The 27,531-nt window shown below is 48.4% G+C and overlaps 2 protein-coding genes across 2 annotated transcripts; one reads left to right on the forward strand and one right to left on the reverse strand.

Annotated features, from left to right (window-relative positions):
- The first annotated feature begins 1 nt into the window (after position 1).
- Positions 2-21,228, forward strand: COPA (COPI coat complex subunit alpha). Its single transcript, XM_054806174.1, has 33 exons — positions 2-111; positions 303-416; positions 895-968; positions 1,267-1,347; positions 1,642-1,718; positions 2,159-2,268; positions 6,099-6,208; positions 6,786-6,885; positions 7,452-7,587; positions 8,031-8,113; positions 8,713-8,863; positions 9,284-9,350; positions 9,463-9,538; positions 11,609-11,691; positions 12,649-12,788; positions 13,713-13,798; positions 14,215-14,353; positions 14,687-14,849; positions 14,961-15,107; positions 15,395-15,584; positions 15,707-15,802; positions 16,181-16,269; positions 16,504-16,627; positions 16,922-17,011; positions 17,103-17,212; positions 17,411-17,488; positions 17,691-17,759; positions 17,978-18,114; positions 18,719-18,905; positions 18,990-19,100; positions 19,321-19,482; positions 19,585-19,779; positions 20,050-21,228. The coding sequence occupies exons 1-33, from the start codon at positions 72-74 to the stop codon at positions 20,107-20,109; spliced, it is 3,675 nt and encodes a 1,224-aa protein (XP_054662149.1). The 5' UTR covers positions 2-71; the 3' UTR covers positions 20,110-21,228.
- On the reverse strand, positions 21,227-23,094 carry S100A11 (S100 calcium binding protein A11). Its single transcript, XM_054806175.1, has 3 exons — positions 22,939-23,094; positions 21,691-21,828; positions 21,227-21,515 (listed from the first exon to the last, which is right to left on the reverse strand). Exons 1-3 carry the CDS (start codon positions 22,939-22,941, stop codon positions 21,363-21,365), a joined length of 294 nt encoding a protein of 97 aa, XP_054662150.1. The 5' UTR covers positions 22,942-23,094; the 3' UTR covers positions 21,227-21,362.
- Between the last annotated feature and the right edge of the window lie 4,437 nt (positions 23,095-27,531).

Consider the following 27,531-nt stretch of genomic DNA (forward strand, 5'->3'; position numbering starts at 1 on the left):
AGTCAGCTGGGGCACTTCCGGGGCGCCGACGTGGAGGGCGGTGGTGGTGCCGAGGGCCGGGGTGGAGGGCGATGCTGACCAAGTTCGAGACTAAGTCGGCCCGGGTGAAAGGTAATGGCAGGACCGAGTTGGGACCGTGTTGGGAACCCCTGGGGAGGCCGTGCCGGGAGCTCTTACCCGCCCCGAGGGTCCCTGGGGGGTGGCGGCTCCCCCAGGGCGGCTCCCCCAGGGCTGCTCCAGGCCCGCTCCAGGCCCTCAGGTGCGCGGAGGCCTCGCTGTCACGTCTCTGTGTGCCTCGGCAGGGCTCAGCTTTCACCCCAAGAGGCCGTGGATCCTCACCAGCCTGCACAATGGCGTCATCCAGCTGTGGGATTATCGGATGTGCACCCTTATCGACAAATTCGATGAGCACGATGGTCAGTGTGCTTGGGGGGGGTGGGGGGGAGGGTGTTGGGACCTGCTTGTGGAGGAAGACTGGGGTGCGAGAGGAGTAAGAGAAGCTCTGCTGAAGCGTTGCTGAGGCTTCTGCCTGTTTGACTTCCGATCCTCTCTATTTTAACCTGTGTTTCTTTGCAGCCAGTTCGTTAGGCTCTGAACGTTGCTTGTGCACGTGTAAAGCGGGGTAGTGGGTTTGTTTCTGCTGTGAAAATGTTACCTGTAAAAACAGATCTGAAGGGCCTGGATGTTTTGCTGCAGGCATCTTGGTGGAAAGGAATGGTTTTGGGAGTGGGATCTTGGACTGTTACATGACTTTTTATTGTTGCTTTGAAGATCTTAATTTATCAGTAGCAACAGGAACGAGGAGGAATGCAAACTGTAGTCTTTAAGTGGTACAAGGGAATGCTCCAGCTGTCAGCCATCTTGCTGTGTCCAACCTGCTCTTCCTATTTGTAGGACCCGTTCGAGGCATTGATTTCCACAAGCAGCAGCCTCTGTTTGTTTCTGGAGGAGATGATTACAAAATAAAGGTAAAATTTTACCCCTTTAGCCCTTGTTCTTTAAAAGGCATTATCCAGGGGAGCAAATGTGCAAAGAAACTGGATAAAGGATGGGAGAGAGCGCGTGTGGGAGGGAAATAGTGTCTGTCTTGTTTCAGGGACGTTAGAGTTAACTGCAGCAAGTTGAAGTCTTGTTGTAGCTCGCGCTAGAAACACATTTTAAAATGGGAGAGAGAGGCTTGTAGATGAACTGAAATGTGAGAATGCACACAACAAATCTAGTGGATAGTGGCATGTACCATCATTGTTCTGCTTCGGTGTTGTACAGGTCTGGAATTACAAATTGCGCCGTTGTCTCTTCACTCTGCTTGGGCATTTGGATTATATTCGCACTACCTTCTTCCACCACGTAAGCTCCTCTCGTCCTTACCCCTTACCTGCTTTCTTTGTATGTGAAAGGGAGTCTTTCTTTTGCTTCCCTGGATGGGAATCCTTGCTAAAGAAATTGTGCTGGATTTGCTGGTATGAGTGCCCTCCAGATATGGTGGCCTTCTGTAGAGGCATAAGAGGCATAAATTCTGCCTATGAGATCTAAAATAAGATTTAAAAAGGGTCATTCCTGGGGGCAGTTGAAAAATACCGTGTGGGGAGGGAATGTCTGGGGTGCACGTTACTTCATATACCGAATACTTTGTCTTTTTAGGAATATCCCTGGATCTTGAGTGCTTCTGATGACCAGACCATTCGGGTTTGGAATTGGCAGTCCAGAACTTGTGTTTGGTAAAAATCAACGAGTGCTTTAAAAAAATAACTTCACGGTTTGGGGGCGAGCTGTCTTTGTTTTGTTTTGTTTTCAAGTGGAAACCGTGCTTAGTTGAAGGGATAGAACTGACAGAGAACCGAGAATCTTGTCTTTTGCTCATTTATTCTGATGCCACCAGACTTATATTCATAAATTGACGTGTTGTTTGGTTGAAAATTTTTTGAGGCTAAAATAATATGTGTTAGTGCCGAAGGCTGTGAAGTTATTGATATCAGAAAATCAGCCCTTGAATGCTCTCCGTAAGAACAGATGCGCTCAGTGTTCAGTCATGCTAACTCTTGAAGAGTAGCATTTAGCAATCCTATATTCCTCATCGTCCCTCCTGAGACTGAGCTTATTGGAATGTGTATTAATATACCTTATGTTTAAATGGTCTTTTCTGTCCTTTTTGTTGTAGTGTGCTGACAGGACACAACCACTATGTGATGTGTGCCCAGTTTCACCCCTCTGAGGACCTGGTAGTGTCAGCCAGCTTGGATCAGACTGTGCGCGTTTGGGATATTTCTGGTGAGCTGCCCAGACCAAGGGGGTACCCGGTGGCAAAACCCACTTCAAAACTGCAATTGCTGAAAGCCGAGCCAGGCAGGAAAGAGCAGTTCGGATCTGGGGACAGCAGGAGTAGCGTCTTGACTGCAGGAGCCTCATGCAGAAGATTAAAAAGTCTCTATTGACGGGGACCTGTTCCCCTCAGTTTCCATGAAGTCGTAGGGTGTTGGCTGGAAGGGAGCTCTGGGTGTCATCTAGTCCACCCTTTTGCTTGAAGCCGGTGTTCTGCGACAGTAGGTGAGGTGAGCTGTAGCTTTGTGCCACCAAAAAAACCTCTAAAGGTGGAAATTCTGCAACCTAATCTCCCAGTCTGATTTTATAGCCAATATAGACAACAAGTGTTGCTGTCAGAAGGGACATAGTGTTGTCACCTGATCAGCTTTGCAGATGTGCCAGACTTGTAGGAGGATTTTAGAAATTTCTGGATCACCTTTTATCCCCTTAAAAAAACTGTCAGAGGCAGCAATAAGTCATTCGTTCTGAGAGAAAGATAAAAAGGCCTCTGTACGGATTGCAAAAAGGGTAGGGGTTTGGTAATTTTAGGGTGTTTGGGGTTTTTTTGTAGCCTAGTTGTGGACGGTGACAGGAAGATATTATTAGGGATTCTTTCCACTTTTTTCAGTCTGCTTGTCCGTTTCATACAATGAAGCGTGGCTTAAAGATCAGAGCAGGAGTTGCAAGTCAAAACTCCAGAGTACTTTGCTGATATCATAGCTGTTTTGCAGTTATACCTGGGCCTGAAGGTGACTTAAGGGAATGAATTGGATCCCTAAATGAAGAAAATATTAGATGGAGATAAAGGACTAGTGGGAGGCAGAGGGGACAGTACTGGTGGTGTTACAACAGGATAGACAGACTTGATCTGACCCGCCGCTCTCGCCATTGCAGTTTTGGTTGGGCACGCTGCGTTATTTGTAGCACACGCTCAGACGCGGCCAGCTGTGTCAACAGCAGGGGCTGGGGACAGGATATCCTGGTTATTTAAAACCTGTCCCCCTCTCTGTACTGCCAGCATGGGGAGTTTAATAGCTATTCTGCCAGTAAGCTTTGCTGCTGCATTCTCGCACAAAACACTCTCTCTCAGCAGCGTTCCAGCTGCCAAATTGCTTTGGAGATAGTACAGACCTTTTTTTCTCGACTGATATGTGATGAGGGGTTTTAGAGACATGCTGAATTATTGACTCAGCTGTCGCTCCAGTCAGACACGACACTCCGAGAATGCTAGTGTGTGGAAAAACCTACAGAGAGATGAGAAACAAATTCAAAATACTATTCCACTCCCCAGTTTTTCCCCAAAGTGACATGTCCTTAGCAGGATTCTGTTCTGGCTCTAGCAGTCTCCTGGGAAAGATTATTTCCCCAGTTTGTCTGATGTCTATTAGTCCTAGAGAGCATCATTTGGTGTTGAGCTTTAACCCCGTTTCTGAGTGCTACTGTTAACTTGCAGCTTCTGCTGACATCAGTGGGAATTGTTTTCAGCGGGTTTTGGGATTACGAGCACTGGTTCTTTGACGCCCTCAGTTAAATGAGTTTAAAGGTCACATTCCAAAATCCTCCTCCCAAAAGTGTCAGCCTCAGCAGAGAGTGTGAGGGACAAGGATCGTGACCCGTACTGGTCACCAGAATGTGAAATGACCCTGTTTTTTTGAATTCCTATACAGATAGTGTTCCTTAGTTTGAAACCTTCCGATAAAGGATCTTCAATGTAAAACAAGTATCCTCAAGGTTAAAGGGTCTGTTTCGTGCTAATTTCCTGAGAGAGACTGTGTGAATGCAGTCAGAATAAGCTTGTTTATATATATTAAAATGCATGAACGTTTGTGTTGTATTATTCACCTGTGCTGTGGAATGAAGTCCTTGCTCATGATGCTGATACTAACCTGCAGAAACTACAACATAATCTATTTTTCTCTGTCTCTATAAGTATTAACCCCCGAGGAGGATGTTAGTGGTCCTGCCCTGATCAGAGTGCTTTTGTGTGTGCTCTAACATCACGCACTAGCTCCTGTTTAACCTTACTTGTGGTTGGCAGACGTCTGATGCTTGGTAGGAAACTTCCTTATTCTGTCAGAGCTCTGTTTAATCAATCTGGATGGCCAGTTTAAGTGAGAATCACCTGAGAAGCCCCGGGACTGGGGGGACCTGAGCTGAGAGTCCCCAGATAGCATCTGTGGACCTAGACCACCACTCTTCAAGCACCTTCAGTGGATGCACGTTGGTGGCTGGCAAAAACCATCTTCAGCCTCCACTGCGCTTCTCCAGTTGCCCACTGGAAGTGGATGGATTACATGGACAGGAAGGAACCTGAGCCCTGCACCCAAAGACTCTGTACCCAAGAGCCCTCTTTAGTTTCCGTTGAAGAAGAGAATAGAGCAAAAGAATTTGCAAAGGACTGTCTGTCTTCTTCCTTCTCTCCTAACTTGCAACTTCACAGTTAGCATGTTGCCCCTTTACTCTGGTTATTTTAATACCTGTTCTCCTGAGTGCTCGTGAGCATGTTGAGCTGAGTCTCCTTTTCAGTTTTTTTTTTCTTAACAGCTATCCTCAGAATGCCTAATATCTGCCTTTCTGCTCCGAGTCCCTTTTCTGTCCCTGCTCCCTCCCCAGAGCCACACAGGAGGCTGGTGTGTTCTGTGAGTGTCCTGCCTTTCCTCTCGATTTGTGCAGTTCTGCCAGAAATTTTCCACTTGTGTCCCAGTCCTGTTTCACTGGCTTGTCAAAGGCTCAAGTATTTTCTCTTCCAAAAGTTTTGTGTTTCTTCACTCATTTTTCTTGGATTATGTATTTTTTATTCCTCCTTTCTGGGATATTTTCTGTCAGCTTTGTAGAAGTGTCTACTCAACCATTCAAGTCCTTCACCATTACCCAAACCATCTGTATGTGCACCTCAATGAGCTGAGCATTTGTGCTTTGCTGTGAGACACTGCTTAACGTGTTGGTTTCATTAGACTAACTTTGTCAGAGAGGTTGTTGAGGTGTTGAGCTATCACAATTGCAGCAAGAAAATAATAATTTTTGTCTTTGGTGTTGTTTGTTTTCTTCTTACTCATCCCTCTCTGTTGGTATCCATGCCAGTGCGATTCTGCTTTTATCCTAGACAAGTTTTTCTTATCCTTGATAAATTTCCTGATAACAACCTTGGGCCAAGTACTTTTAAATGGAAAAGCATATTTTCTAAGTTTTGGTTTAAGTGTGTTGTATCTTGTTGTCTTTTCCCTGTGCACTGTTGGAGCAGAGGCTTTTTTCCATTCTCATTTCCCCTCCTGTGTTCCACTGAGTTTTCATGAAGGGTAGGAGATACATGTCTGTTTTAACTTGGATGACTTAGCTTTCTTCAGAAGCAGGAACAGACTCTATTTCATGTAGCTTTAGCTCCTGAAAATATTTTGTGTCCAGGCAGATTGTCCAAATCCAAAACCAAGACGTCAACAAAGTGGAATGGGTGAAAGTCCCTGGAAAGGTGCAAGCTCAGATTAGCAAAGGGGTGAGAGAGAGAGAAATCAGAATGTGTCAGTCCTTCTTTGCTGAGGTGCCGCTGTCTGTGTCCCAGTGAGCTGAGGTGATCCTTCGTCCGACTTGCTGCGTTGCAGGCATTCCTTTCGGTACGTCTAATCTGAGCTTGCGCTTTTGGAGGAAGTGGAAGGCAGTCCTGGATGTTTCTCACCCAGTTTCCACCTGAAGATGTGTGTAAACAGTACAGGAGAGCGCTCAACTTGTTAAATTAGAAACGTCTTGATAATATATTTTTTGCTTCCTCCACCCCTCCTCCTTCTTCCTCTTTGTCCCACAAGGCCTAAGGAAGAAGAATCTGTCCCCTGGAGCTGTGGAATCCGATGTCAGGGGAATAACAGGGGTGGATTTGTTTGGGACAACAGATGCAGTTGTGAAGCACGTTCTCGAGGTATGGTGTTAACGTGTGTGTGCAGTACAGCCTTTTCAGATTTATTTAATGATCCTCTAAAAGCCCAGAGAAATAGCAGAGGAAAAAAGAGTTGAAACACCTGACTCAACTCTATAGAGTTATATGCTCTTGTAGATTATGACATTACTTTTTTTCAGTTTAAAATCTGAATTCTGGAGATGTTTGCACTGTAAACAAACAGATACAGTTTTCTCTGTACAGCCAAAAGCTCAGTTGAATAGCAGATGTTATTACTTTGTGTTACTGGAAGCAACAGAGGAGATGATAGCAGTGACAGCCTTCTGTAACGGCTTGTTAAAGCTAGGAAGTGGTGCTGCTCTGCTGCCGAGTTTCAGCTTTGCTCTACTGGTGAAGAATGGTATCCACAACATTTATTATTGCAGGCATCTATAATCTTACTTTCTGTAAGCTTTCGGTATGAGCAGCGTGGTGTATAAAAATAGCGGAAGCTGTGTCTCAGCAAGCCTGTCTGCAGTCTTTGTTGCTTTGTCCTTCCTTTGCTTGTTCCATTCAGTCACCAAATTGCTTCAAGTGATTGTTTTCTTTTTGCTTGTAGGGCCACGATCGTGGGGTGAACTGGGCTGCCTTCCACCCCACGATGCCACTTATTGTGTCAGGAGCTGATGATCGGCAAGTGAAGATCTGGCGGATGAATGGTAAGAGGATTTTCCAGGGGCTGGCAGGGAGAAGGGGGTTGAGAGTTGAAATTTGTATTCGAACATCTGTAGGCTGAACCTGGAGGTAATTTACACTTTGTAAACATGTCTGTGTGGTAAATAATCCCAAGCAGCATTGACTTTTGCAGCTTGAGGAGAGCTCGGCTCTCTTGCAGATGCTTCTGGCTTTTGATTTGCACGTGCTGCTGAGGAGAAGCTTGTAGTAGAAAAACTTGACTCTGAAGTTTTTTGAATATTCACCAATGGAATAAGAAAGGGAGATGATTCCAGAGCCAGAAGCCCTCCATCAGGAATGGTTGTGCTTCTGTCAGCTCAGTCCAGCTAAACTATGTACAATTCTTAGCACCTCTTTAATAATCTGTCTTATCTGTTTCTCTTAGGTGAGCTGTGCTAGCAGTTAGAGAGAGATCATAAATTAGAGGATGGTGTAGTAACTAGTGGCTGATGCAGTTTGCTTTATTATAAAGTGCTTGCTGTGCTTCTGCTATGGCAGAGCTTCACCTGTTCAAGCATTGTTTTCCTCATTCTTTTCCACTTCTGGTTAGAATCGAAGGCCTGGGAGGTTGACACTTGCCGGGGGCATTACAACAACGTCTCGTGCGCTGTCTTTCACCCACGGCAGGAACTAATCCTCAGCAATTCGGAAGACAAGAGCATCCGTGTCTGGGATATGTCTAAACGGTTAGTGCTTGTCAAGCATCTGATTCAATCTTACTATGAAAGCTTTTACACGTGCGAAAGACCTACAGTTATTCTTACAGAAACTGAGCACTAGCAGTTCTTAAAACATCAGTGCTAGTGTTGGTAATTCATGAGTGAGAAGTCATGTTTTTTTACGTTTTCTGTCCCTCTGAGACATGCCAAGAGCAAGGCTTGTAATTGTCTGAAGGCGGGGGAAGAGGGCTGGCTTGTCTAGTGATACTGCTGCTGAAAATATGTTAAATGAGAGTATATTATTGACAGAAAGCTTTGAATAAAGTGTGCTGAGCTCTCAGTGGACTCTTCGTGCTGAATGCTAGAGATGGTCTGTATGGCAAAGCTTAGGATCTTCATTTTGGGAACTGAAGTTTACACCAACGTTTCAGTTTTATTTATATTCCTTATTCCTTCTGTTGCACATTTAGCACGGGCGTCCAGACCTTTCGGCGTGATCACGATCGCTTTTGGGTATTGGCTGCTCATCCCAACCTCAACCTCTTTGCTGCAGGTAAAAAAAACTCCTACTCAATGTCTGACTGGTTGCTGTGGAAAGAAAATGTATTCCATACAGGAAATCCATGTAGGATTTGCTTTTCTTTAGCACACTTTGCAGAACGCACTGACCTGCAGATGCTTTTATTAAATGCATTGTAGGGAAAAGATCCTTACTGAATTTCCTGCAGTGTCCAAGAGCTGTGAGTGGAAGACAATCTCATTGTATCGGCTGCAGTTCAAAGCTAGAACAAGATAGCCTCTGCACTAACTAGTGAAATGCTCTAAGGCTAAGAAGGGACGGGACAGATCCTAGGGGAACCTATAGGACTAGTAATGCTTAAAGAAATTTGTGACAGTGAGGTAAACTGTTTCTAGAAGAGCGTCAGATTTATTAGGAAACCTAAAGGGGGGTGGGAACATGGCCCTTAGTGAGAAAAGACGTGGAATCACTTAATTCAGTCAGGCTGAGGAGTGGCAGATGTGGCTGGCAGTCATTGGTTATGATTTTTGTTGGCTCCTTCTTGTTTTGAAGGACTTGATAGTGTCATCTTCATAATGAGAAAAGCCAAGGATTTAATTCACGTGTTTGAATTCTCGCATGTCTTTTCTCAGGCCATGACGGTGGCATGATTGTGTTCAAACTGGAGCGCGAGCGGCCTGCTTATGCTGTGCATGGGAACATGCTGTATTACGTGAAGGACCGTTTCCTCCGCCAGCTTGATTTCAACAGTTCAAAAGACGTCGCTGTCATGCAGCTGCGGAGGTAGGAGATGGTTGCTCATTGTGTTACAAGGGGTGTTGGCAGCGTCCTGAATCCTTTGTTATTTTGTCGCTTCTGGATGGGTCGTGGTGTTGTATTCATGTTCCTCAGTTTCCACTGACTCTTCTGTCAGATGAATTTACTAAGCCTACAGGAAGTTTTTTAGGTCATTTCTTATCTGTGCATAGATTTTTTTTTTTTTTTTCCCAAGTTTCAAACTGAAATGCCAGATCTTTCATTTATGAAACACTGATGTTTTCACAATGTTTCCAAGTGGTTTTGATTCAGTAAATTCATCAAAACTGAGCTTTTTCTGGTACTCAATATATTTCAGAAAATTAAGAGCTTTTTCCAGAAGGTGACTTAGGTAGAAATAATCTTGGTCCACTCTAACTTTCTCTTTTCTTCATGACTCTTCTTCAGTGGTTCCAAGTTCCCCGTGTTCAACATGTCATACAACCCAGCTGAGAACGCTGTCCTTCTCTGCACAGTAAGTCAGCTTTGCTGCATAATGTGCTAAAGAACTTTCCACGGGGCTGTGAATGTTGGTTCTGTGAAATCCTACCTCAAAATGGGTTTTTCCCCCCCTCCTCTGTCTGCAGAGAGCCAGCAACTTAGAGAACAGTACTTATGACCTATACACCATTCCCAAGGATGCAGACTCCCAGAATCCGGATGGTAGGCATTTCTTATTTCACATTAATCCTTGTGAGTTTTTATTACTGTCTCCTCCTCCGCTCTCCAACTGTGTGTGTGTATTATATATAAAAAAAAAAAGCTTCATTTCTGTAAGCCTCTCTTGTTGGACTCTTTCTCCGTGTTTCCCAATGCCCCTGCAGCACGCATCATTTGGCAGGCTTCCTGCTCACTATATCACACTATACTGACTTGAAAAATTCATGTTCATCCCAAACTTTTACTGCTACAAATATATATTTTATAATTTTGTTATTAGGAACTTTCTGTTTTCCCTTTTGACGCAGCAGGCAGCCTTCCTGGCTTGTCAACAGAGATGGATTTTAACTAGATATGTTTTGTTCTAAGAGGTTTTATACTCTGAAAAATGGCTGTAAAAGTGACGCTGCCAGGGTGCCAGTAGTCATTCTTCCTCTCGGCAAATTCCAGATCAGTTTTGTGCAATTTACAAGTCAAAACATGATTTAGGGGGGGGAAAAAATATAATTCTTTCTTCTAACTATGTATTCCATTTGGGATCTGAAACTCCAGCTGGTTCCTTCTGCCTCTGTCGTCACGACAGTAAAGATTTTGAAATGAGTGGGAGTGATGAATGAGTTAGACTGGAATCGAGCTCATTTGTTCATAGATTTACTGACTTCTGCAGGTCTAATGAAGGGAAGATTTCTTTGCTGAGTACAGCCAGCAGGTGTATTTGGAGAGAGAAAGAGAAAGGGAGCTTTTTATGCATTAAATGTTACTGAATATATTTCAGATATTTAGTTTGAGACGTTCAAAGCTGACTTGTCTGGGTACGCCCAGCTTGTGACCCTTTAAATGAGGAAAGGGGTTATTCTTCTAGAGGAAGAAATGTCTAGGCCTCATGAAAACCGTGCACTTTTAATGCATTTTTCAAGAGCAGCATAAAATTCTTCTGATTGATAAGTATCTTCTCCAACAAGCTCCTATATATATAATCTGTAGTCCAGGAATATAATGTAGTTATTTAACATGTGCCTTGGAGCTGTCATCCTCATATCCTTCGGCTTATTTACCTGACCTACAAGGGAAGCTAAGCTTTCTTACCACTCTTTAACAGTCATCTGGGTAATATATTTCAATCATTTTCTGCCTGATCTACAGTCAGTGTTAAAGATTTAAAGACAGGAAAAATGCTGAGTTGTGGATATTCAGAAAAACGGGTGAAGTTGCCATCAGAAAACCCCAGGCAGAGCTGGGAATTGAATTCAGACAAATCTTTCTTGTCTTGAGTAGTAAATGAAGGCGGAGGGGCGAGGCAGTCAAGTCGAAATCATCATTTGTTAGGGTGTAGATCTGCCACAAATGGCACTCTGCTTGGTGAAATAGCACTCGGTCTAGCGCGTGAGTCTCCAAAAACGCTCGTGTTGAGCAGCAGAACTGGTGAGAAGAGGGGCTGAGAACTAAAGAAAATTTTTCTTTAACCAAAACAGCAGCAGCTCTCTTGCTTCACTTCTCTGTTCCCTTCCGCTGCTGCACAAAGCCTTCTCCACATCTGAAGCGCATCCTGCAGTCCCGTTCTTTCTGTGCTGTCTGACGTGCTGAGTGCTGTGTTTGTATTAGCATTTTAAAACTGGGAGAACAGCTGCGTGCTGGGGAGAGTGCAGCCTTTCTCCTCCAGCTCGTTATATCAGTTTGCAGGGGGGGAGAGAGAAAAAGGGGGAGGCTTACATTGAAGCCGGGACCCTCGCTGCTCAGTTCGTTTGGCCAGCAAGGCTTTGCTCGTTAGCTTGACAGACGGTGCTGTCGCCCAGGATGGCCCACTTCAGCGCCAAGCAGTGGCATTGGCGATACAGCCAACCACTTGTCTTGTGCCTTGGCTGGAGAGAAGGGCTGGCGCTGGCGGCGCGGAGATCTGAAAGGACATCGCGGGGGGGGGGGGGAGGAAATGAGTCTTGTGAATAGCCTCAGGTTAAACATGAATTAGTAGGAAGCATCTACACCAGCCAAGATGGGATCAAACAAGACTGAGTAATGTGTTGCTGTAAAAGCCTGCCAGAGGTTTTATTCACTGCCTGCGTTTTCTCTCCCTAGCCCCTGAAGGGAAACGTTCCTCCGGGCTAACAGCTGTGTGGGTAGCTCGTAACCGCTTTGCAGTCCTGGATCGCATGCATTCGGTAAGGGGACAAGCTTAATAGGGTCATCTTTTTAATGGGGGATGTTGTCATTTGGAAGCATGCAGATGGAAAACGGGGAGATTGGGTTAACAGAATTATTGGAGATACAAGTAGACTGGCAAAGCATTGTTGGTAGAGAGTGGGCTACAGGCATACATGAAGAAATATAGTATGGTGAAAATGTAATGAGTTGAAATATTAACGTATTTGACAGTAAATCTTAGCTCAGTTGCTGGAAGCTGCTACAGCAGGTGAGTTCAGGAATGAAAGCTGACCGGAACAGGGCTGTGAAGCCACCCAGGTCACTTTCATAGCATGGAAGTAATGGGGAAATGGTGAAAATACAGGTTAGATTTTTAGTAAAGCTCTTTGTTCTCACTTGTGGAGTGCAATAGAAGAAAGAAGGGGGAAAGACAGTCTGGGAAAGTTTTCCCTGCTTGAATTTACTTGATGTGAAGGGGAAGAAAAGTCTTTGCCCCATGCAGGATATTGTATTTTTCTTTTCTTTTTCTAATTCAGGGTGGGTTTTGGCATAGTAAACTCAAATTTTATTTCACACCTATTCTGGTACTCCTCCTGTCTTTCCCTTCTCCGCTTGCCATTCTCCCTTCTTAGCTTCCTCATTTCCTTTTTCTGTCTACACTGTGTTCTCTCTCACTGTTCCCTAATATTTACTTTGTTCATACGCTCATTGTAGAGAGGGTTTGCAAACTGTATCAGCCAGCAAGTAATGACAGCAGTGGGATACACTCTGTCTGCACCCTGACAAGCTTGTGGTTGGGTTTTTCTAGCAGGATAAAGTGTGATCCTGCTTTGAGAAAGGGTGCAGCTCTTATTTTGGCCTCTTGTCACTGAGGTTCAGCTATACAAAAATTCTGAGTTAAAACAATCCTAAATTTCTTTGTAGAATCTACCTAACTGTCCTGTGCTGTTACATTTCCTCTCATCAAATGGCAGATCCTAATCAAAAACCTGAAGAATGAGATCACGAAGAAGGTGCAGGTGCCGAACTGTGATGAGATTTTCTATGCTGGCACAGGGAACCTGTTACTGAGAGATGCAGACTCCATCACCCTCTTCGACGTGCAGCAGAAGCGGTAAGATCCAGTCTGCCGGGAGAAGTTTTAATATTGTAATCCTGCTGGCGTATGCCCTCTGGGGACAAGTAATAGCTATTAATGCACTCCAGAATTTAGCATCAGCTGCAGGCTGCGTCAGACTGATCCAAACCACGGCTAACAACTGTTACGAAGAGCAGAGTGTAAACATAGCCAAGGTGCAATTTATGCTGCAGGCATCGTGCCATTGATCACAGGGAGATGTGTGCCATACCCCAGTAAATCCTGTGACTACAGAATCGGGTGCTATAAAAGTGGAGAGAAATCAAAAAACCCAAACTCAATCAAGCTAAGCTTGCCTGATGTCTTGTCCCTTAACGTTTTATATCTGCTCAAAATACTCTTTTGTCAGGATGGTTGTGCTGGCGTACGTGTTGCTGGCCACAAAGAAATGGGCAAGGAGTTGATGCTTCTGGCCATCTTTGTAGGCTTGAGAAGGTTCTGGATTATCTGTAGATAGATACGGTGTGTGTTGATTGCTTATGCCCCAGAACTTCCCTCATTTGCTTATTTGTATGCCTTTGTCTTTCTGGTATTGTTGGGAAAGTTACAAGTAAATTAAACAATGCAAATGCTGCTTGGAAATACCTTATTTCCCTCCTTCTGTTAAATCTATCCCTAAACCCCCCCTCAGAAATCTAAGTTTTGAAGTCAATTGTCACTCAAATACATTTGTTACTGCACAGGTATGGAGAGAGGTTTGTTTTGCTGTACTGGACTGCAGAGATGCTCAGTCCTGCCTCATGATTTTAGAGCTCCAGAATGGCAAAAAGGGGCTTCAGAGCATCTGCAATTTGGGTTCAGGCTATCGGGTACTGGTAGTTATCATACAGAGCTTGATCACAGAGCTTGCTGTGAAGGGGTATTGTTCAACTTGCTGATGTCAGTGCTGTCCTTTCCCAGAACTCTGGCCTCAGTGAAGATCTCCAAGGTGAAATACGTCATCTGGTCGGCTGACATGTCCCACGTGGCTCTGCTGGCTAAGCATGGTAAGCGGCAGGGGGACACAGTGTTTCACCTGGAACTTAGCGCACACTGGGTCCTTCGTCGGTTGGGAGTAGAGTGCTTGCTAGAGAAACCATTCAGTGCCATGGCGAGCTGTGAAGGTGCAGCTGAAGACATTCACCGTGTGGGCCCTGCCACTTTGTCTCTTCAGCAAAACCTTTCTGTAAGCTCGTAAAACAGAGGGCTTCTTGTACTCCTTATAATGATCCAGCTAATCTCTTTCATAAAACAAAGGCAGATGGTGACAATTTAGTTGTGGTTGCCATCACGTCCTTAGTGTCTGCCACTCTGAATATAGTTTCTGTGGCTGGGACTGTGGAAGAGAGAAGCCGTAATTCAGAGGCAGATGTTTGACGGTAGAGGGTTCTCTAGCCTTACTTCTTTTGGCTTTCCTCTCCAGCCATCATGATCTGCAACAGGAAGCTGGAGTCACTGTGTAACATCCATGAAAACATCCGTGTCAAGAGCGGTGCCTGGGACGAAAGCGGTGTTTTCATCTATACCACCAGCAATCACATCAAATATGCCGTCACCACAGGGTGAGTCTGGGAGTCATGCGCTGAGTCCTCGAACTGGCAGGCCTTGTGCAGATTGCCTTGGGGTTTTTTTGGCAGACACCGAAACTGGTGCTTGTGAAACGGCACTTTTATTACAGCATGGAGCTACGCAAAGACAGCTAGAGCTAAATACTCACATTTGGTTGCTTACCCTGTGCGCTGGTACTTTATCGCTGGGCTGGATGGCTGGCTTGCTTTTATATTGCAGGCTAAAATAACGTATAGAGTGTTGAGCCTCCTTTGAGGTAGGGGACATGGTCATACAGATGTGTTGCGTTGGCATGCACGTCACACGTGTGCTGTGTGTTGGCATAGGGATCACGGAATCATCCGCACCCTGGACCTACCTATCTACGTTACCCGCGTGAAGGGGAACAACGTGTACTGCCTGGACAGAGAGTGCCGCCCCAGGGTCCTCACTATCGATCCCACAGAATTCAAATTCAAGCTGGCATTGATCAACAGAAAGTATGATGAGGTGAGGAGACATGAGAAAGCCTGTGGTCTTCCTTGACCTATACCTGAGGGTAAAGGGAAATCATTCGCAAGTGGTGTTGACAGCATCAGTGCCTGGACCTTTTGTTTGCAGGTGCTGCACATGGTGCGGAACGCTAAGCTTGTGGGCCAGTCCATCATTGCCTACCTGCAGAAAAAAGGCTACCCAGAGGTGGCCCTGCACTTTGTCAAGGATGAGAAGACCCGTTTCAGTCTGGCGCTGGAGTGTGGTAACATTGAGGTAAGGTGGCAGCAGGTGCTGTGAGAAAGACATCCCCTCTAGGGTGTCGCTTACAAGCCTTACTTTTTGCTGCAAGGAGGAATATCAGGAAGAAGAAGAATTAGTAGAGTGTGATATTGTTGAGGATGATAGTAGCCCTGCTAAGGCACAGGCCCACAGCTGGGGGAATGATTTAGTGCAGTGATCCTTGTAATCCCTTGCTTTCCATCACGGGCATTATTAACAGAAGCCTGCAGAGAAAACTGCTTTCTGCAAAGCCCTTGTAACCATGTCAATTCTTTTGTTAGATTGCTCTGGAAGCAGCCAAAGCTCTGGATGACAAGAACTGCTGGGAGAAACTGGGAGAAGTGGCACTGCTGCAGGGAAATCACCAGATTGTGGAGATGTGCTACCAGCGCACCAAGAACTTTGATAGGCTCTCCTTCCTCTATCTTATCACTGGCAATCTGGAGAAGCTTCGGAAGATGATGAAGATAGGTGAGTGCCAGGGTGGTGGCAAAGAAGAATGAGATAAGAGGATCTGAGGGAAGGAGCAGCATCACAGTGGAAGCTAAGAACAGCAAAGCTATCGTGACTTTTTTTTTTGTCTTTTTGCTTAGCTGAGATCCGTAAAGATATGAGTGGCCACTACCAGAATGCCTTGTATCTAGGAGATGTGGCAGAGAGAGTGAGGATCCTGAAGAACTGTGGGCAAAGTGAGTAATATCAGACTAATTGATGTCCCTGTGGGATGGAGAGAAGCTGGAGAGGTTCTTGAGATGAACAGTAATTTTTTGGAGGCGGATCAGTGTAATCCCTTATCTGAGAAACTGAATCAGATGAGCAGAAAGTAACCCAAGAGCTGGAATATCATCCAGGAGACCTGAGTCAACTATAGAACATGTTCAAATGGTCAGTCATTGCCTGCACATTCTAGTCCTGAATCCCATGACACCCCTCCAGGTGTGATTCTGCACCTTGGTATGCTGCTCATCTTTCCTTTGTGAGAGTGTGGCCATGTGTGCTGCCATGAGAAGTTTTCTTTCTTTGGGCAGCGAAGAACACGCACTCATGTTAGTTACATCCCATTTCAGAGTCCCTGGCCTACCTCACGGCTGCAACTCATGGTCTGGATGAGGAAGCTGAAAGCCTGAAGGAAACATTTGATCCTGAAAAGGAAACGGTTAGCAAACTGATTTAATGCTTCCTACTTCGTTATACGAGCTCTGGAGTTTGGGAAGAAGATGACAGTGGGATGTGGTGTTAGCGAGAGTGGCTCCTTTCTGGGAGGGAGGATCCATCTCTACTCCAGTCACTGCTTATCAGGCTTGAGACTGCACCGCTTAGAGGCGGGTAGGTCGAAGAATGTGATTTTCCTGATGTGGCCTTTAACTGTTTTCTGCTCCTCTCTGCTCAGATTCCAGACATCGATCACAATGCAAAGCTGCTGCAGCCTCCTGCTCCTGTCATGCCTCTGGATACCAACTGGCCGTTGCTGACTGTCTCCAAGGGGTTCTTTGAAGGAACAATTGCTAGCAAAGGTATTGCTTTGTACTTGGAAAGTTGCATTAAGCTGGGATGTGCAGAATGGAGATACTTGTCTCCGTGGCTCCTGATCTGTTGCTGTTAACCTCAGATTTGTTGTGTGTTACTAGCAGAGGTTGGAACCCAGCTTGGCATTTACACTGTCTTTGGCAAATCTCTCAAATCTTTGGCCTTTTAGCACAAGATGGGACTTGACATTTGGAGGGGAGGGTGCTGGCCCAACATAATTCTTTGCTAAACACCTGACCCACTTGGAGATGAGTAAATGAAGGATTCTGCCCTTTTTGTAGGCAAAGGGGGTGCCTTGGCTGCTGATATTGATATCGACACTGTTGGCACCGAAGGCTGGGGAGAAGATGCAGAGTTGCAGCTGGATGAAGGTGGGTGAATCCAAGAGTTTTTTCTTGGAGAAGTCTAAGTGTGTGCCTGTGTAAGAGCTCTGACTATTTCCCCCCTGCCCCTTCCGTGCAGATGGCTTTGTGGATGCTGGAGAGGGCTTTGGGGAGGAAGGTCTAGGTAAAGGACAGGAAGAAGGAGGTGGATGGGAAGTCGAAGAAGATTTGGATCTTCCCCCTGAACTGGTAGGAGGCTTCTGGGAGGCTTCTTAAGTCACCCAGTTGTAGTTACGTGGGAGGGCAATGACAGCTTGTGGTGGCGGTGGGGTGGGAAATGTCTTCTGGGCTTCTTCAGAGACTTGGTCACCACAGCTGTGGCCAGCTCTGATTTCATCTGGGTGCTGGAAACTTCCACACTAATCACTGCTCTCTCTGTTTCCCCAGGATGTTCCTGCTGGTCCGGCAGGAGCAGCAGAGGACGGATTCTTTGTGCCACCCACCAAGGGCACCAGCCCAGCTCAGGTAGTGCCACAAATCTTTGATTGCCTTTCTCAGAAACTTTCTACTTTGGCACTTCTTTTTTTGGGTTTAGTCCTTGTTAGCATTCATCTGTGAGCCCAGCATAGGGACTTGTTAAGGGGAATTAGGGGTGATGAGGGCAGGTAAGACAAATATGTGTGTATACACAATTCCTCCTGTATATGTTTCCCTTCTGTTCTTGTAGGTGTGGTGTAACAATTCTCAGCTTCCCGTTGACCACATTCTGGCAGGCTCCTTTGAGACAGCAATGAGGGTAAGTTTTCTCTGGATTTTCTAGGGAAAAGATTGTGCCCTTGTCCCCGTGTATTTTTGTCTCTGATCTGAAGCTTCGTTTTGTGTCCTGTTGTGTATCATGTTGTGCATTGTTTTCTCTGGGTATAAAATAAGAGGTGCTGTGAGCCTGAGTGATGTCTGTGCAGCCTTTGTACAGCCTTGGACAACTTTTACTCAGCAGATCAATGTCTCTTTCAGCTCCTCCATGACCAGGTGGGAGTAACAAACTTTGGACCCTACAAGCAGCTGTTCCTTCAGACCTATGCCCGTGGCCGTACCACCTACCAAGCCCTGCCATGTCTCCCTACCATGTATGGATATCCACATCGCAACTGGTAAGCAATCAGGTTACCTCCTTTTCTGTGTTCTTTCCCTTGTGCCATATACCTCCCAGACTCCTTGACAGTTGTAGCCAGAAATGTCTCCTCCCTCTGTTGCGAAGGGAGGAACCTGCCTGTTTGCTCGATATAAATATGGAGGGATATAAATACGGAGCGTTCTGTCTTCACTGGGATTTTTCTGCTGCCTGTAGATGTAAAGATGTTAAATAACTGCTTTCATATTTTTTTTAGAGACTAAAACCAGGGTGAGGTAGTTGAGATGCTGTGTTTTCTAGCACTAATACTCTGCCTCTGTCAAAGCTGGCCTGAGGCGTTTAGAGAACCACAGGTGTGTTTTTTACAGTGGCGCCTGGAAGCCACTGTAGAAAAATAAGCCAGACTTCCCAGCCTGCGCTAATGCAGGCAGAGCTGGGCATTGTGGGTGGCAGAATTATGGAAGCACAGATGTCTTTTGTGCTAAGCTAATGGCAAAGAAAAACAGCTTGGCCCTCGGTCAAAACATTTCTGACAAGTTGCAGTCAAGCTGACTGTGTGTGTGTTCTTGCTGGTGTCTGCAGTGGTCCCATTTGTACCCCCAACCCCTCTTTGGTGCCCCCAGGAAAGAAGCTGGTTTGAAGAACGCCCTCCCTGCTGTTGGACTGAAACTCAACGACCTGATCCAGCGCCTGCAGCTGTGCTACCAGCTCACTACGGCTGGCAAGTTTGAGGAGGCCGTGGAGAAGTTCCGCTCCATCTTGCTCAGCGTGCCCTTGCTGGTGGTGGACAACAAGCAGGAGATTGCTGAGGTGAGAGGCAGACTCTTCTGTCTGCTGTCTGCATGCCTGTGGGGCAGGAGGCCAAATGCTTGACTCTGTCTCCCTCTCTCAAAGGCCCAGCAGCTGATAGCCATTTGCCGGGAGTATATTGTAGGACTTTCGATGGAGATTGAGCGGAAGAAGCTTCCCAAAGAGACCCTGGAGCAGCAGAAGCGAATCTGCGAGGTATAGAAACTCTGTGAATTTCTTCACTAGGAGGGAGATGAGGGGGAAGTAGCCTTTGGGTTTAAAAAGGCATCGGGAATCCTGAATTCTGCCATTTCCTCCTTTAAAGCAGATGTGGCAGTGGTTACCCGGGAGGGGTTTCTTGCACCGTTTTCAGGGCATCCAGTTTTTCCTGTGGTTGGTAGTGATTTATCCCTATTTTCCCTCCTCTCTAATGCAGATGGCTGCCTACTTCACCCACTCCAACCTGCAGCCTGTCCACATGATCCTGGTGCTGCGTACAGCTCTCAACCTCTTTTTCAAACTCAAAAACTTCAAGACAGCTGCTACTTTTGCCCGTCGGCTGCTGGAGCTGGGTCCAAAGCCTGAGGTGGCCCAGCAGGTACGTCTGTGAGGTGCATGGCCAGAAATATCTGCTGTGGCAGACCCGATTTGAACTGCGTCCTAGCTACCCTTGGGTCAACGGCGTTGCTTTTTTTTGCAGACTCGCAAGATCTTGTCAGCGTGTGAGAAGAATCCCACTGACACCTACCAGCTCAACTATGACATGCACAACCCCTTTGACATCTGTGCCGCCTCTTACCGACCCATCTATCGTGGCAAACCCGTGGAGAAGTGTCCGCTCAGCGGAGCCTGCTACTGCCCCGAGTTCCATGGGCAGATCTGCCGCGTCACTACAGTAAGGGAGTCTCAACCTCTGTTACCACCTAACCCTAAACTGACTTGGCACGGCTTGTGGGTCAAGTTGGACGTTGGAGGACTTGGCACGTGAGGTGGAACGGTTTGGGAATTGTGAAATACTGTGTCGTTTAAATGCTGCCTTCAGGGACTGACGTTGCAGGGATCGGCAGCCTGCATTCTCGAGAACCGTCTAGGCTCTGAATGCTGCGTACGGGGTTGGGCTGTTGAGTCGTTTTTAAGCATTAATCATCTCCTTTTTATTCCTCAGGTGACAGAGATCGGCAAAGATGTCATCGGGCTGCGGATCAGCCCACTCCAGTTCCGCTAGGGCATGCCTGTCCTGGGGAGGTGTGAGATCACACAGTCCCGTTTCACAGCACAGTGTGGAAACTTTCGCCTCCCACCATTCCAGCTTCTCATCTAGTCTCTTTAGCGTAGCCGTGCCTGTGCTGTGTCTTACCTGCTCTTCCCCACCTGGGAATGCTGTAGTGAGACTCTTAACTGCTTCCAAGTAGTAGCAACTTGCGTTTCTGTTTCCAAATCCAGCTGATGTGAGGTTTCTCTGTACCGTTGTCTCAAGGCAGATCTTTTCCAGAGTGAGTGGCTCTTGCTGAGCCCTGGTTACCACGCGGTGTGCTCTGTAGAAACCACTTGAGAGGCAGCAGCTGCCCCTTTACATCCTTTAACGTTGGGCTCCTGAAAGAAGAGCTCAAAGATGCTGCTGCAGCCTGGAGAGCAGGAGGAGCCGAGCTTGGCTCTCAGGGGAGCGCAGCACTGTGTGGAACCAGGGCCAGCGCAGAGCCTGTCCCTGCTGCCCTTGGAAGTGGCAAAAGAGCAGCTCGGCATCCAAGCGCTAGTGTTGACTTTTTGTTTTGTTGTCTTAGCAACGTTTCTCAAAATAATCGGCTTCTCTCATGAATAAAGTCAGTTGACCATCTTGATCTTCCTGTTTTGTAGCTCAGTTGGTCTTACTAAGATAGAAGAGAGGTTAGACTTGATTTCCTCTCATCCCCCCCCCCCCTCTGTCATTTCTCTCTCTTGCACTTTTAAGCTACCAAACTTGGAAGGTTTTGAAGTTTCCAGAAAATGGAGGCTGTAGTCCTGAAATAATTTATCATGCCAGCAGGGGCTGCTTCTGCTAATTATTAGTGTGTAATTGCTGTTGCCACTGCTCAAATTATCCTTACTGGTAATGCTCCTGTCTTTGCATTTACCTTGCGTATTTGTAGCCTTTAGTGTTACTGTACCTTTCCCCATAGTATTTAACAGGCTGGAGGATCTCCGAAGCCGGGCAGATCCTAGTGACAAGGATGAGAACACGCATGTTCTCGCATCAGCGGAGAAGCAGAGGGTAGAACCTGGAGATCCTGCTCCCTCAGTGGCTCGACCGCTTTCCCAGCGCTTTCTCCTCGCTCATAATGCTGCAATAAAACCATGCCTTACGCTAGGATTTTAAACCTTTTATTTTATACGTAAAAATGAGGAATGGGGATGTCCCCATCTTAAAGGCACTACTTCCAGCTTTGCGTCGGTCTTGTTCGAGGAATGTTCACAGCGGCGGGGGAATCACAGCAGCCAGGGCTAAGGGGTAGGGGCGTTAACAACCAGGCTGTTGTGGCAGGCCACCGCAATGCCCCCGATGAGGTTCAGGAACTCCTGGAAATCTAGCTGCCCGTCGCTGTTCAAATCGAGTTTCTTCATCATCCTGTCCACGACACCTGGGTCCTTCTGATTCTGCAAAAGACCAAAGAGATGGGACTCGATGTCTGCCTCGAGGTAAAGGACCCCCTCGCTGAACCCCCCCTGCCCCAGGTGCAGCCGCTGCTTGTGGGGTCAGAGCCTTTAACTGCTGCACGGGGGCCAAAGCGCGTGTCACGAGAGAGTTCTGGCCTGGGTTTTGCACACTCACCTTCGTGAAGGCAGCCAGCTCGGTGTTCATGAAGGCCAGGAACTCCCTCTTGGAAAGCGTGCAGTTGTTCCCATCGCGTCCCGCGTACCGCTGGAAGACGGCGAGCAGGGACTCGATGCAGCGTTCGGTCTCCGTGGGCTGCAGGAGCAAGAGCAAGTTCAGGCGAGCGCTGTGGGGAGCTCTGGGCTTGCGGAAGAGCAACCCGACTGTTTCTGGCGGAAGGCTGGGCTGAGGGGGGCCTCCTGCGATTGCTTTTCTCAAGGACTCTCCTATGCTCAACCTGTCCAGCAGCATTTTTCTTTGGTATTAATTTCTCTGATGCCTTGGCACTGCACTGTGGTGCAGGAAGGACCCAGGGGATTGGGGAGTGGTTCATGGAAAATCCCCTCGGGAGGTGTCGGCTCCTATCAGAGGAGTGTTCTGGACTGGGAAGAGCTCGCGCTGCAACCACAGCGACTAGTTTTTTCCATGCTCTCCATCACGGTTTGGCTAGAGCTGCTTTTCTGGAAAGATAAGCCTGCCTCCCCCTTTCCCTCCCCCTACCCTGTCTGGACAAAGGAGAAATGAGTCATGAGAGAAACAGTCGACCAGAGTTTACTCCCCAACTCTTGCGTCCGGGTGGAGCTGGGCTGGCTTCTCCGGGGGGGCTGGACAGGGCGAGGTGAGGGAGATGGGGGGATGTGGGGCTCTTTTCCCTCTCCCCATGGCTCCAGTTTTTTTGGGGAAGGGCATTGCAGGGAGAGCTGGGGGGAATCCGCCCTTCCCTGCCTGGGGCCTCCCTGCCACATCCTGCCCTGCCTGAGGCTCAATTCAGCCTTTTTTGGTTAATGTGAGAGGAGCTGATTTGCTTCCTCCTTCAGCCATGGGTCCTCAGCTCTTGGCTCCTCTGCACCCTGGTGTGGGGGGGAACAGGACGGTGGAGGCAGAGCTGCAGCCCTGAGTCTGAGGCATCAGCGGGGAAAAAGGAGAGGAAGGGATGGGGGAACAGCACCAATGCCCCCCTCTGGTCCCCCACACCCCCAGGGACCCTCTGCCCTCCCTCTCTAGCTCTGCACCCTCTTCCCGCGCCCAGGGCTCATTCCCGGCAGAGATTTAGCTCAGCCCTTGGCGCTGTCTGCCATTTCCCGTGCCAAAGTGCGTCTCTGCCTTCAGCTCTGGGTCCGCTTGCGGGAAACGCTCCTTTGCCATCACCCTCCTGCCCTTAGGAAGCCGCCTTTTCTCCCCGTCCCGGGGTCCGGGAGCACTCACCATGGCTGGGGTGCAAGGAAGGGGCTCGGTCCTCAGCACGGCTGCGGTGCGATGTGGCAAAGCAGGAGCCGGGGTGGTTCTGAGCCTCACCCCGCAGCCACCGCCCTTCCCAGCCCTGACTCAGCCCCTGGCTTGCATTGGGCAATCGTCAGCTCTTAACGGCGGCTCTGGAGGCGTCTGCAGCCCCCTCTGCTAGACTCTCCATCCCTTTCCTCCCGAGTTTTATTCTTCACAGTTATTTACACTTACATTTTCTCATTCTTGCCAGTTTTCTCCCTTCGGTCCTTTGCCACTCGTCCCTTTTACGGCTCCCAGGCTCAGGGCTAAGCCCCCTGCCCCAGGGCTCCCTCACTGCTACCCAGAGCATCCTCAGTGTTTCTTTTTGCCATGGTGAGATTTGGGCTTCCCCAGCTTTTCTAATGAGACCGGTAAAGGCAGATCAAGCATAGGTGAGCAGGCAGCATTCCGCTGCCCGCACAGCTGGGGCTGCCCACCCCTGGGGTGGAGGGGGGACAGGAGGGACACAAAAGGCATCTAGAAAATTAAGTGATGTGCTCCAATAGAGGATGGGGGCTGTGGAGCTTGTGCCGCTCGGAAACCAGCATGCGGGGCGATGACTCCCGGCCGCTCCCCATCCGTTGGGAGCCAGGGAAGCTGCTCAGACCTGTGGTGTTTACCCGTGTTTGCACAGCTGTGCCACAGTTGTAGCATCCGTCTCCGCGCCTTTGCAACCGGCGCTGACGCAGAATTGCCCGCCCAGGGCCGGATTTCCCTGTGACTCCCAGCCATGGGCGCTGCTGCGTTTCCCCAAAAGATTTGGGGGGATCCTGGAGCAGAGAGGTCGGGGATGCTGTGGCTCAGCATAGAGCAGGAGAAAGGGAAGCAGCAAATTGGAGGGACAACCGTCCCCAATATATTTTCCTTTCTTGTCCTAATTTCCTGCCTTGAAACTCTCCTTTTTTTCCCCATGTATTGGGAGAAAAAACACTTCCCCTCCCCTCACCCAGCCCCTCCCAAACTGGAAACAGTTCAGTCTAGGTACATCAAAAAGCTTTTCCAAACCCGGGTGCCGAGGGCAGGAAACCTGTTGCTCTTCTTGGATTTTGCACTTCCACCTGCATTTTGCAAACTCCTCTCTGTGCTCCTTTGACAATAAAATACAAGCTGGTCAGAGGGACAAGTGTTATTTCCCTTTTTGCAACAGCAAATCCCAGAGGGGGTCGTGGCCCAGCTCCGTCCTGGCTGCAGCGGGGGATTTCAGGAGGTTTCTGTTTCTTGCTGCTGCTGTGGGTGTTTGCAGTCCAGGCTTTGGCCCTGTTTGCAGACAGACCATCTGTGCTACCATATGTTTGTTACCAAGACGTTCGACTGTCACGCGCGTGAAAGGGGCATCGCTGAGAGCATCGCCCCGTGCATCTGCCTGCCCCTGGCTGGGACAGACCCTTCTGGGTCCCTTTGGCGCCAGGTTCAAAGCATCACGGGATGGTGACTGTGGCTAGGTGAGCAAGAAGCCCTGGGTGCTGCTGCTGAGGCTGCATCAGGCTGTGGTGGACCTGAGATGCCCTTGTTCCTCCTGCCTGGCCCCGATACCAGCCAGTGGGCTCTGGTTGCATTTAAGAGCAAGAAGCAAATGGTGCTGGGGTTGTCCTCGCTTCTCTCTCTCTGTCTTCTTGCACAATTGCAGCCCCATCTGCTGCTGAGGGAATTGGTTCTTTCTTGCTCAAGAAAAAGTGAATAAAATCTGGTTTTCTCTAGGGAGGGTCAGGGACGCCTCCATCTCCAGCCTCGTGCACCACGTGTGAGATCCAGTGCATGTTCTGTGCCATGCTGCTGCCTCTCTCTTGCCCAAGGATCCAGGAGTGGTCCCAGGTATGGGGCAGCCCAGCGTAAAAGGCAGATGGGTGCATGTGGCCAGGAAAATGTGCATCTGGATGGCTGTGGACTGCTGGCTCTCCCCGTAGTGCACGTCTGCCATGGAAGCCGGAGCACACGGGCAGAACCGCATGTCCCTGTGTGCATCTCGGACCACATCACATGCAGGCTGCAATGGGAGCCCCTGAAATCATGCAGATCAGTAGAGAGGGCCAGAGTTTGAGAGGTATGTGGGCTCTAGACGTGTAGTAGGGAGGATTTGTTGGGATTTTCAGCAGCCCTTGTCTGGATCTAGTGCCTGGGCTTAGGAGGAATGTGTGATCTGAACTGGGACACCCTCCAACCAGGCTGAAGCCCTTGTAGAAATTAGATGCAAGGATGAAGGATGGCAGCAGTCAGTGCAGTCATCAGCTATTTATTCTGATTTTTCATGCAATACAGCAGTGTGAAGAAGAAAGAGACCCCTCACCCACCACCATTACCCTGCAGTAACCACAGTGTAACTCAGCGACTTCAAAGCCTCCATGAGGCTGGAGCTGGGATTCTGCTCAGCTGTTAGGGGAGCAGAAAGGCGTAACCAAAAACATTGTGTCTAGAAAAGTGTTGTTTTGTCTGTGGTGGTTTTGTAGGTTTGTTGGTTTGGGTTTTTTTCCTCAGCCTTGAGGATTTTCAGGCCTCAGAATGAGTATGATTGAGCTACTGGGATTTTTAATTATTTTTTTTTTTTTACATTGCACAGCAGAAGCTAACAGAAAAGCCAGTCACGAGGCTAGGGAGACGTGAGTGCAGTGAGATGCAGAACGGTCATGCCACAGGGTAGAAGAGATGACAGGGACATAAAGGACAGAGAAATCCAAGGAATCCAATTAGAGCAGAAAAGTGACTAAATACTGCATTAAGGTGGATAGACATAATGCAGGGAGGCAGAAGCTGCAGATCCTGGGGTAACTCTTTGCCTACCTAGCTGCTGAGGATTTTTTAGATGAAAAAACCCCAAACCCACTTGACACCCTCACAGAGAACCCCATTAACCATTTTGTGTCGAACCCTTCTGTGCCAACACGCAGAAGCATCCTAAGCTGAAAACAGAGGGCAGAAGAGAACCTCAGAGAGACTTGGAGAAGCTCCACCAGCTCCAGGGAGAGGACTTCCCCTTAAGATGCCTTGGTTTCATCTCTGGCAGGACGGCTCGGTGCCTCCTGCAAGACTGGGGGGGCTGGGGGACCCTGGCTCTACTTGGTGCGAAGATGTGATTCCTCCTCCCGTTGAGACTGGGAATCGCTCCCTGGCTGGAGGCTCCTCTTGCTGTTGTCCTCCTGACGCAGCCGGCAGCTTTTCTCGGGCAGGGGAAGCTCTGCCTCCTCATGGCAGTGGCCAGCTTCATCCCTCCGGACTGGCTCACAAGCTTCCTGTGGCTCCAGAGCCTGGGACAGAGGTGGGCAGCTCTTGGCCTCCCTGTCCTCAAGCTTACTCCCCTGGAAGCTGGATTTGGGCTCCTGCCGGACCCGCTCCCTGGCAGCTTTTGATTCATCTCCCTGGGGCTGATACTCCTTCTCTTCCTCATCAGGCATCTTGGGGCGCTGGCTGTCCCTCCTGTCTTCCTTGGGCTTTGCTCGGCAAGGGTCACCCTTAACACCATCTGACTCAGAGGCAGGAGCATGGTGAGCCCCTTCCTTCACACCTGTTTCAGACCTCTCCTGTGGCTCATTGAGATCCCCTGTGTTTTCCTGGGAGCTATAAGACGGTGTGCCCCTTTGCTGCAGTGTTTTAATCTCCCTTGTTTCTCGCTCGTCCCTTTGGGGTCGTGGCTCTGGGTACTCGCGCTTGTCACAAGGCACCGCCGGTGGCTGGGGTGACACATAGCACTTCTTCACGTAGATGGGCTGCCCCAGGTCATCAGGCTGGTGACAGATGATCTCGTAGGTGGTAGCTTCAGGATTGTTCAAATTCTGGATCACGTGGATCAAGTACGCAATGGTATGAGGCTCGCAGGACTGAGGGAGGACCTGCACCTCTGGCCGTAAATCAAGCTTGGTGGGGAGATAATGGACCCTCATGTCAGTGACAGATGGCTGCTCACCTGGGGGGCAGAGATCTCTGTTATCCATCTCCACAGTTTGATAAAGGCTCTTCTCATGCCTTCGTCCTTGATCTTCATGAGTACGGCAAATGATTGGTTCACATATTTCATCCTCATGTAAAAGCCTGTTGTTCCTCCAGTCTTGGTCTTCCAAGGGCTCACAGAGGGTAACATCTGTGTCAATTTCTTCTTTGAGTACCTGGAGACTGCTTCTCTCACGTGTCTCTCTCTGGTCGGTCGTGGCACCTCGCTCTTCCCTTTCCCTTTCCCGTGTCTGGCGGCTGCGGCGCTCATAGGCGTCGAGTTCCAGCTCCCGTTGGCGATCGATCCTCCTCTCCCGCAAGACGGGTTCTTCTCTCTCTCTTCCTTTGCAAATCCTCCTCTCTCCCTCAGGTTCTTTGCACTCACGGGGACGATCCCTCCTTTCCACGTCCTCACGGGGCTCCAGTTCCCGGGACTCGCGGTGGATCTCTACGTCAGCTTCTACTGCGGCCACGGCGGTCTCTCGTGTCCTTTCGTACCTGACGGACTCGCGTTGTCTCCTTCCGTCTTCTTCGGGCTCTTGTGTTTGACAGTCCCGTCTCTCACGTGTCTCTCTCTGGTCGGTCGTGGCACCTCGCTCTTCCCTTTCCCTTTCCCGT

Source organism: Grus americana, chromosome 29 (genome assembly GCF_028858705.1).
Source record: "Grus americana isolate bGruAme1 chromosome 29, bGruAme1.mat, whole genome shotgun sequence".
NCBI lineage: Eukaryota > Metazoa > Chordata > Aves > Gruiformes > Gruidae > Grus > Grus americana.

Bases quoted from the DNA above. Each gene is read 5' to 3' on its own strand.
- S100A11 (XM_054806175.1), bottom strand. The intron at 21,516-21,690 runs GTGAGTGTGCAA...GGTCTTTTGCAG, and splicing joins AGCTGGCTGCCTTCACGAAG to AATCAGAAGGACCCAGGTGT.
- COPA (XM_054806174.1), top strand. From the start codon at position 72: ATGCTGACCAAGTTCGAGACTAAGTCGGCCCGGGTGAAAG. The intron at 112-302 runs GTAATGGCAGGA...GTGCCTCGGCAG, and splicing joins TAAGTCGGCCCGGGTGAAAG to GGCTCAGCTTTCACCCCAAG. The intron at 14,354-14,686 runs GTGAGTCTGGGA...GTGTTGGCATAG, and splicing joins AAATATGCCGTCACCACAGG to GGATCACGGAATCATCCGCA.